The following is an 11254-nucleotide window of genomic DNA, read 5'->3' as shown; positions in this document are numbered from 1 at the left end:
TACCGAGAGCGGACAAGATGGCGGCGGACCAGAAGATCTCCCCCATTAAAGCGGGTATGAAGAGGAGGCCGCCCATGCGTTTCCCGTACAGCTGCTGGAAAGGGTCCAGCATGGTGACGTAACCTCGGGAGCGCATGGGCTTGGCGAAAAAAAGTCCGCCTAAATGACAAAAATGGGACAATTGCATTATTATTTCTTCAAGTTTTTTTGAATAGTAACAAACATTTCTGTCAATACGCCAGCGTTCACCTGGAGTCTCCAGACCAGGGTGTTGAAAAAGTTTGGTCGAGGGCCAAAAGTCAACTGCATGTAAAGTAACTCTACACCATACTTGCCAACCCTCCCGGATTTTCCGGGAGACTCCCGAAATTCAGCGCCTCTCCCGAAAACCTCCCGGGACAAATTTTCTCCCGAAAATCTCCCGAAATTCAGGCGGAGCTGGAGGTCACGCCCCCTCCAGCTCCATGCGGACCTGAGTGACGTGTTGACAGCCTGTTCTCACGTCTGCTTTCCCACAATTATAAACAGCATACCTGCCCAAACACGTTATAACTGTAGAATGATCGAGGGCGAGTTCTTGGTTTCTTATGTGGGTTTATTGTTAGGCAGTTTCATTAACGTCCTCCCAGCGCGGTAACAACACACAACAACAGCAGTCAAGTTTTCGTCCCCCGTAAAGCAGTTCGTCTGCCGTAAACAGCAATGTTGTGACACTTTTAAACAGGACAATACTGCCATCTACTGTACATGCATATGTGACCCACCCATAATGTGTCACATTTTTGTGTTGATTTATTTATTTTATTTAGTGGTTTGAATTCGTTTTTGGAGCTGTCATTACACATTTATCAGTATTCACATTGGTCAGTAGGGGGCAGTAGGGCGTTTCTTCCCAATTGAATGCTATCACCTGCAGACCGGAAGTGTCTTGTCTTTCTGATGAGCGCGACCAGTCTGTGAACAATTTAAACGTCCTGTGTGCTTTTTCCTCCTGTATAACAGGTTAGTTTTGGTGAATCAACTCACTGAATAATATCCATGTGATCTTTATAAGTTTAAGTACACATTCTGATGGTGGAGCCTAACTCTAAAGTGTTTGTAAGTTGTAGTTTGTATTTGTGAATGAATCCAGTGCACAGCTGCAGTAATCAATACAAAAAGGCGACGTGAGTGCGCAATGTTTATATAGGAACTTCTGATCCTAATTCAGACTTCCAAATTAGAGCTCCCGTTTTCTTATTGATTTTATAATGTATATTTGTATAATGTGTGTGTTCTGAAATAGTGACAGAGAATAGAACAAGGATGGACAATTCAACCCTTAACTCAACAATGAGTAGAGGAGTGTTATGTGTGTGTATATGTGTAAATAAATGAACACTGAAATTCAAGTATTTCTTATATATATATATATATATATATATATATATATATATATATATATATATATATATATATAAATATAATAAAATATATATATAGCTAGAATTCACTGAAAGTCAAGTATTTCTTATATATATATATATATATATATATATATATATATATATATATATATATATATATATATCAACCACGCCCCCAACCACGCCCCCCGCACCACCCCCGACCACGCCTCCCGCCCCCCACACCCCACCTCCCGAAATCGGAGGTCTCAAGGTTGGCAAGTATGCTCTACACATTAATGTGTACATATTATATTAATATAGTGAATATAACATTATTATAATTGGATATTAAGAGTGTGTGAAAGTTCAACTCCTACCTTTTTTACTTCCCTCAAAGTTTTGTAATCAAGCAGCTAAAATGCGCCAAAAATGGGTAAGTGTGGGGAGTGTTTAGCATTTATCCCATCATGCTTTCCAATAGATGTGTGGGTCTTATTTAGAATTTGTTGTGGTGAATGGATGTTTTTTTCATATAATATCCACAAAGTTCAGTGAACATTTCTGTTGACGTTTTGTCTTAGTTAGATTTTTGTTGTTTTTTTGTTGTTTTTTTTTGCACCAGGACTAGGGAAGGTTGTTTGCATTGGGTCATATACATACATTATACGCATAGGTTATTAGCACCATGATAGAAGGTAAAAACAGGTGTGTGTTAAATGGTGACTTTTGTATGGTGAATGGACGTTTTTTTTAATAATACCCACGAAGTTCAGTGAACATTTCTGTTGACGTTTTGTGTTGGTTGGATTTTTTTTTTGATTTTTTTATTTTTTGCACCATGACTAGGGAAGGTTGTTTGTATTGGGTCATACAAATACATTATACGCATGGGTTATTAGCAGCATGATAGAAGGTAAAAACAGGTGTGTATTAAATGGTGACCTTTTATGGTGAATGGACATTTTTTTATAATATCCACATGGTTCAGTGAACATTTCTGTTGACATTCTGTCTTGATTGGATTTTTTTTTTCTTTTTTTCCCCCCACCATGACTAGGGAAGGTTGTTTGCATTGGGTCATATAAATACATTATACGCATGGGTTATTAGCAGCATGATAGAAGGTAAAAACAGGTGTGTATTAAATGGTGACTTTTTTATGGTGAATGGACGTTTTTTTTATATAATATCCACAAAGTTCAGTGAACATTTTTGTTGATGATTTGTCTTGGTTGGATTTTTTATTTTTTATTTTTTATTTTTTTTTTGCACCATGACTAGGGAAGGTTGTTTGCATTGGGTCATATAAATAAATTATACGCATAGATTACCAGCAGCATGATAGAAGATAAAAACAGGTGTGTATTAACTGGTGACTTTTTTATGGTGAATGGACGTTTTTTTTTTATAATATCCACAAAGTTCAGTGAACATTTCTATTGACGTTTTGTCTTGGTTGGATTTTTTTTGTTTTGTTTTTGCACCATGACTAGGGAAGGTTGTTTGCATTGGGTCATATAAATACATTATACGCATGGGTTATTAGCATCATGATAGAAGGTAAAAACAGGTGTGTACTAAATGGTGACTTTTTTATGGTGAATGGACGTTTTTTTTTTTTATAATATCCACAAAGTTCAGTGAACGTTTCTGTTGACGTTTTGTCTTGGTTGGATTTTTTAGTTTTTGTACCATGACTAGGGAAGGTTGTTTGCATTGGGTCATATAAATACATTATACGCATGGGTTATTAGCAGCATGATAGAAGGTAAAACAGGTGTGTATTAAATGGTGACTTTTTTTTTATGGTGAATGGACGTTTTTTTATAATATCTACAAAGTTCAGTGAACATTTCTGTTGACGTTTTGTCTTGGTTGGATTTATTTATGATTTTTTTTCCCACCATGACTAGGGAAGGTTGTTTGCATTGGGTGATATAAATACATTATACGCATAGGTTATTAGCAGCATGATAGAAGGTAAAAACAGGTGTGTATTAAATGGTGACTTTTTTATGGTGAATGGACGTTTTTTTTTTTATAATATCCACAAAGTTCAGTGAACATTTCTGTTGACGTTCTTTCTTTGTTTTTTTGTTTTTTGTTGCACCATGACTAGGGAAGGTTGTTTGCATTGGGTCATACAAATACATTAAATGTATGGGTTATTATCCAATCCGATCCACTTTATTTATATAGCACATTTAATTAACAAAATGTTTCCAAAGTGCTGCACAACAATATTAAAAACAATATTCAAATATTATACTTAGCTCCACCAATGACTGAATAAAAACAAAAAATAAATACATACAAAACAAAACAAAACAATATTAGTAGCATGATAGAAGGTAAAAACAGGTGTGTATGGTGAATGGACGTTTTTATATAATATCCACAAAGCTCAGTGAACATTTCTGTTCACGTTTTGTCTTGGTTGGATTTTTTTTTTTTTTTTTTTTGCACCATGACTAGGGAAGGTTGTTTGCATTGGGTCATACAAATACATTATACGCATGGGTTATTAGCAGCATGATCAAAGGTAAAAACAGGAGTGTATTAAATGGTGACAAAAATAGAAGTATCAACATTTTAGTACTTTTAAAATGAACGAGAGATACCAGCAAGATGCAAATGTAAGATTTCTTAATAGACTCATGACGTCTCACGGGCCAATTTGAAGACGTCGCCGGGCTACACTTGTAATTTGAACACCTTTGCTCGAAACGGACGATAAAAGTCAACCTAAAATAGGACTTTTGCAGCCCGTGGCTAATTTTTTTAACGCACAATTTAAGCATTGTCAGAATAATTGTATCTAAGTTATCACAAAACTTTGTGTTGAAATGAGTTCCCGGCAAGAAGACAAAAGCTATCTTTGAACCTACCAAACAGAAGGCTTGTAAAACTCCACTGTGTAGGATGAGAAGCAACATGAAGGTGTTCCGTTTCTTTCATGTATTGTAATCAACAGAAAGATTTTGTCTGACCCAAGAACTACAAAGCGGAGAGGAAGCAGGGCCTGACTCCCCTCCAGGCACCGCTTGTTTGAACTGTTTTGCGACCTTTTCTGTGAACTGTTTTACGACCTTTTCTTTGAACTGTTCTACAACCAAAGGCAATGGCTGTTTACGACCCACGTCCCTTAGAAGCAGCTGTTGCCATGTAATCAGGAAAAGTCCAAATGTGACACTGTTGAAATGTACACCAAATAATATCCAATACGTATTATGTAGAGCACAAGGAAGTGTTTTATATTGATGTTTTCCCTTTAAGATGCGGTGGAGAGGATGACACACATGCGCTGATGACATACGGCTACAGTGGAGCGTCACTCACCAACCACGAGACTGAGTGCGTATCCAAAGGGGGCTTGTGCCCAAGCCAAGCCGTTGTCCGGGAGATAAACATACTCAGCAGTGCCGTTAATGTATCCTCCTCCCACCCAAGTTGCTGAAATCAGATTAAAAAAGGCAACACGGTAAGCACATTTTTAATAACGAATATTATTATGTTTTATTATTACCTACACGTGGGGCCACTCCATTAGGTACACCTAACGAGCTCCAAACAGCAAATGTGTCAAGTTGGCCCCTTTTTACCATAGCGAGTATGAAAATGCATTAATAAAATACACATTGAAATAACGGTAATAACATACGTTTTCATGTAATAATTGTGAATAATAACACGTTAATAACACACATTAAATAACGTTAATAACAAAAGTTTTCATGAAATGGGGCTGATTGTGATTAACATGTTAATAACACACATTAAATAGCATTAACAACAAAATAGTTTTCATGCAATTGTGAATAATACGTTAATAAACAAATTAAATAACGTTAATGACATCAAATACTTTCATTGCAATGGGGCTGATTGTGAATAATAACACGTTAATAACACATTAAATAACAATAACAAAATAGTTTTCATGCGATTGTGAATAATAACATGTTAACAACACACATTAAATGTTAATAACCAAAGTTTTCATGTAATGGGGCTGATTGTGAATAATAACACGATAACACCCATTAAATAATAATAACAAAATAGTTTTCATGCAATTGTGAATAATAACACACATTAAATAACGTTAATAACATAAAATAGTTTGCATGTAATGCGGCTGATTGTGAATAATAACACACATTAAATAACATTAATAACAAAATAGTTGTCATGCGATTGTGAATAACAACACGTTAATAAACAAATTAAATAATGTTAACAACATAAAATAGTTTTCATGTAATGGGGCTGAATTGTGAATAATAACACGTCAATAACATACACATTAAATAACGTTAATAACATAAAATAGTTTTCATGTAATGGGGAAGATTGTGTTAATAACACGTTAATAAAATACACATTTAAATAACGGTAATAACATACGTTTTCATGTAATATTGTGAATAATAACACGTTAATAACACACATTAAATAACGTTAATAACAAAAGTTTTCATGTAATGGGGCTGATTGTGACTAATATGTTAATAACACACATTAAATAGCGTTAATAACAAAATAGTTTTCCTGCAATTATGAATAATAACACGTTAATAAACAAATTAAGTAACGTTAATAACATAAAATAGTTTTCATGTCATGGGGAAAATTGTAAATAACACGTTAATAAAATACACATTTAAATAACGGTAATAACATATGTTTTTATGTAACAATTGTGAATAATAACACATTAATAACACACACTAAATAACGTAAATAACAAAAGTTTTCATGTATTGGGGCTGATTGTGATTAATATGTTGATAACACACATTAAATAGCATTAATAACAAAATAGTTTTCATGCGATTATGAATAATACGTTAAACAAATTAAATAACGTTAATGACATCAAATACTTTCCATGCAATGGGGCTGATTGTGAATAATAACACATTAATAACACACATTAAATAACAACAACACAATAGTTTTCATGCGATTGTGAATAATAACACGTTAATAACACACATTAAATAACGTTAATAACAAAAGTTTTCATGTAATGGGGCTGATTGTTAATAATAACACAATAACACCCATTAAATAATAATAACAAAATAGTTTTCATGCAATTGTGAATAATAACACACATTAAATAATGTTAACAACATAAAATAGTTTGCATGTAATGCGGCTGATTGTGAATAATAACACACATTAAATAACATTAATAACAAAATAGTTGTCATGCGATTGTGAATAACAACACGTTAATAAACAAATTAAATAATGTTAACAACATAAAATAGTTTTCATGTAATGGGGCTGAATTGTGAATAATAACACGTCAATAACGTACACATTAAATAACGTTAATAACATAAAATAGTTTTCATGTAATGGGGAAAATTGTGTTAATAACACGTTAATAAAATACACATTTAAATAACGGTAATAACATACGTTTTCATGTAATATTGTGAATAATAACACGTTAATAACACACATTAAATAACGTTAATAACAAAAGTTTTCATGTAATGGGGCTGATTGTGACTAATATGTTAATAACACACATTAAAAAGCGTTAATAACAAAATAGTTTTCCTGCAATTATGAATAATAACACGTTAATAAACAAATTAAGTAACGTTAATAACATAAAATAGTTTTCATGTCATGGGGAAATTTGTAAATAACACGTTAATAAAATACACATTTAAATAACGGTAATAACATACGTTTTTATGTAACAATTGTGAATAATAACACATTAATAACACACACTAAATAATGTAAATAATAAAAGTTTTCATGTAATGGGGCTGATTGTGATTAATATGTTGATAACACACATTAAATAGCATTAATAACAAAATAGTTTTCATGCGATTATGAATAATACGTTAACAAACAAATTAAATAACGTTAATGACATCAAATACTTTCCATGCAATGGGGCTGATTGTGAATAATAACACATTAATAACACACATTAAATAACAACAACACAATAGTTTTCATGCGATTGTGAATAATAACACGTTAATAACACACATTAAATAACGTTAATAACAAAAGTTTTCATGTAATGGGGCTGATTGTTAATAATAACACAATAACACCCATTAAATAATAATAACAAAATAGTTTTCATGCAATTGTGAATAATAACACACATTAAATAATGTTAACAACATAAAATAGTTTGCATGTAATGCGGCTGATTGTGAATAATAACACACATTAAATAACATTAATAACAAAATAGTTGTCATGCGATTGTGAATAACAACACGTTAATAAACAAATTAAATAATGTTAACAACATAAAATAGTTTTCATGTAACGGGGCTGAATTGTGAATAATAACACGTCAATAACATACACATTAAATAACGTTAATAACATAAAATAGTTTTCATGTAATGGGAAAAATTGTGTAAATAATAACACGTTAATAAAATACACATTTAAATAACGGTAATAACATACGTTTTCGTGTAATAATTGTGAATAATAACACGTTAATAACACACTAACGTTAATAACAAAAGTTTTCATGTAATGGGGCTGATTGTGATTAATATGTTAATAACACACATTAAAAAGCGTTAATAACAAAATAGTTTTCAGGCGATTGTGAATAATATGTTGAACAAATTAAATAACGTTAACATAAAATAGTTTTCATGTAATGGGGCTGATTGTGAATAATAATACGTGAATAACACACATTAAATAACAATAACAAAATAGTTTTCATGCGATTGTGAATAACAACACGTTAATAAACAAATTAAATAACGTTAATAACAAAATAGTTTTCATGTAATGGGGCTGATTAATAATAACACAATAACACCCATTAAATAATAATAACAAAATAGTTTTCATGCAATTGTGAATAATAACACACATTAAATAACGTTAATAACATAAAATAGTTTTCATGTAATGCGGCTGATTGTGAATAATAACACACATTAAATAACATTAATAACAAAATAGTTGTCATGCGATTGTGAATAACAACACGTTAATAAACAAATTAAATAATGTTAACAACATAAAATAGTTTTCATGTAATGGGGCTGATTGTGAATAATAACACATTAATAAAATACATATTTAAATAACGGTAATACCATACGTTTTCATGTAATACTTGTGAATAATAACACGTTAATAACACACATTAAAAACGTTAATAACAAAAGTTTTCATGTAATGGGGCTGATTGTGATTAATGTTAACACACATTAAATAGCGTTAATAACAAAATAGTTTTTGTGCGATTGTAAATAATACGTTAATAAACAAATTAAATAACGTTGATAACATAAAATAGTTTTAATGTAATGGGGCTGATTGTGAATAATAATAGGTGAATAACACACATTAAATAACAATAACAAAATAGTTTTCATGTGATTGTGAATAACAACACGTTAATAAACAAATTAAATAACGTTAATAACAAAATAGTTTTCATGTAATGGGGCTGATTGTGAATAATAACACAACAACACCCATTAAATAATAATAACAAAATAGTTTTCATGCAATTGTGAATAATAACACACATTAAATAACGTTAATAACATAAAATAGTTTTCATGTAATGCGGCTGATTGTGAATAATAACACACATTAAATAACATTAATAACAAAATAGTTGTCATGCGATTGTGAATAACAACACGTTAATAAACAAATTAAATAATGTTAACAACATAAAATAGTTTTCATGTAATGGGGCTGACTGTGAATAATAACACATTAATAACACACATTAAATAACATTAATAGTTTTCATGTGATTGTGAATAATAACACACATTAAATAACGTTAATAACAAAAGGACAAACTATTTTGCAGCACAAACAAACGGGACAAGTTTGGGGGGGGGGGTTGACAAGGTGGGGGCAGGGGTGTGGATGACGTCACTAGTCAGAAAAATGTGTTTTAGAATCCCTTATACTTATAACTTATACAACTTAACTAAACCATAATGGCACGAATGCCAACGTCTACAGCGATGCTATTTTAATATTGCCTTACGACAAGCAACCAAAAATCATATTTTACAAAAATATATTTTAACAAGGTTTATTCTAGTAGATAATTGCTGTGCTGGTGTACCTAATGAACTGGCCGTCGACGTCCATCTAAAATCGAACGTGTAAACAAACTCCTCAAAACCAAAAAACATGTTATTTCAGTAGTGAAAGTGAAAGTAAATAAATATGTGTATTGCAATAATTACAGAACATGTTATTTCAGAAGTGAAAGTAAATAAATATGTGTATTGCAATAATTACAGAACATGTTATTTCAGAAGTGAAAGTGAAAGTAAATAAATATGTGTATTGCAACAATTACAAAACATGTTATTTCAGAAGTGAAAGTGAAAATAAATAAAAAATATTTGTATCGCAATAATTACAAAACATGTTATTTCGGAAGTGAAAGTGAAAGTAAATAAATATTTGTATTGCATTAATTACCCGTCATTGTGAATCCCCCGACGAACAAGCCGATGTCTCTGCCTCCCACCATGATGGTCTCACTGCGGTCCGTGCCCTCCGCCTCCCCCGAGTGTTTGTTCTTCCACGCCGCCCAGATGCCCACGAAGAGGATGAGCAGGTAGAAGACCGCGATGGCCACCAGTCCTTCCACGTGGATCGTCATGGCCGCGCCGGGTCTTGCGCTCGCAGCGAGGACGCACGGAGGACCTGCGTGGGTGCGTGGGTGCGAGCAGTGTGCGCGCGCACGCGCGTAAAGAATAAGTTCATTAAAAAAAAATGTTTGTACATCAAATGAGGGACTGAATGTCACAATTACGCAAATACATAAAACGCATTAAAATGTGGTACAAATGCTCATAAAACATAAAAAACAAGACGTTTCATTTTAAAAGAAGTTACTAAAAATAAAAAAGTGGTTACAATTAGGTTTGCGTTACTTTGTAATGAACCAAATCCGTGCGTAATTTGGCGCATTACGCACGTAGAAGTGACTTCTTCCGCGCCCACGTTAGACTTGCAAAAAAAAAAAGGTAAATATTACGACAAATAGGTTAAAAGATATTTTCCAACGTACCTGAGGAGCGTCTAGAAACATGTGCCGACGGCTCCGTGGGAGATCCTGCGTGGAGCGCGCCAATGAGACAATGGCGGAGGGTCTGCCGGGTGACTTTGGTGGCTCTTTTTTTTCCCTTTTTTTCTGAGGGCTTACGTCAGAGGACCGGTAACATACGTCAAAGGAAATGCAATGATACGTTTACACAATTTGACTAGGGACAAGCGGTAGGAAATGGATGGATGGACTATTTTTTTCAAAAGTCTCTCATGGGTTAGAAAAGTGGTTCACAACCTTTTTTTCCACCAACACTCGGCTCTCCATAGTAGGCCAAAGTTTTCATTAAAAAAAAAAAGAGAGGGAGGTTTTATTTAACAAGTATATTTAATATTTTTGCTTTTGTGCCGCAGTTTGAACAGTAACACTGTCTTTGAATATTCAATGAAGTGATTCTTTGGCGTACCACAGTTTGAGAACCACTGGGTTAGAAGCATCTATTGCATAAAAATGGCACTTTTTGTTGACTGTACTGCTTATAAAATGTATTCTTAAGATTTTACATTCACTACTATCACTTTATTACATGGGCAAAATTCCAACAAAAAAAAAGACCCAACCTATCATTACCAATCCCCACTTTTGTTGACTCTAAATCACAAAAAAACTCTAGCAAGAGGCGGCTAACAATGCAGCCATATATTCAGCCTGTAAAACCCTCTAAAAAACATCCAAAAACCGCCAACAATACTCTACTTACCTACATATTAACCAAGGATCGGTGATATTGTTATTATACGAGCTAAAGCAGAGG

The 11254-nt window shown here is 32.8% G+C and overlaps 1 protein-coding gene across 2 annotated transcripts in view; it reads right to left on the bottom strand.

Moving 5' to 3' along the window:
- The window catches only part of LOC133615883 (high-affinity choline transporter 1-like), a 23823-nt gene extending 12569 nt beyond the window's left edge, over positions 1-11254 (bottom strand). The window contains exons 1-4 of one of the 2 annotated variants that reach the window (XM_061974749.1): positions 10465-11254; positions 9870-10097; positions 4728-4841; positions 4-159 (exon numbers count right to left, since the gene is read on the bottom strand). In XM_061974749.1, coding sequence (XP_061830733.1) covers positions 4-159; positions 4728-4841; positions 9870-10053 — 454 coding nt within the window. In that variant the 5' untranslated portion in view covers positions 10054-10097; positions 10465-11254. Of the gene's footprint in view, positions 1-3; positions 160-4727; positions 4842-9869 lie in introns of both variants that reach the window. The other variant, XM_061974748.1, reaches the window with a different exon arrangement.

The sequence above is a fragment of the Nerophis lumbriciformis genome, linkage group LG15, assembly GCF_033978685.3.
Source record: "Nerophis lumbriciformis linkage group LG15, RoL_Nlum_v2.1, whole genome shotgun sequence".
In the NCBI taxonomy this organism is placed as follows: domain Eukaryota; kingdom Metazoa; phylum Chordata; class Actinopteri; order Syngnathiformes; family Syngnathidae; genus Nerophis; species Nerophis lumbriciformis.
This window is presented reverse-complemented; position numbering and strand designations above follow the sequence as displayed.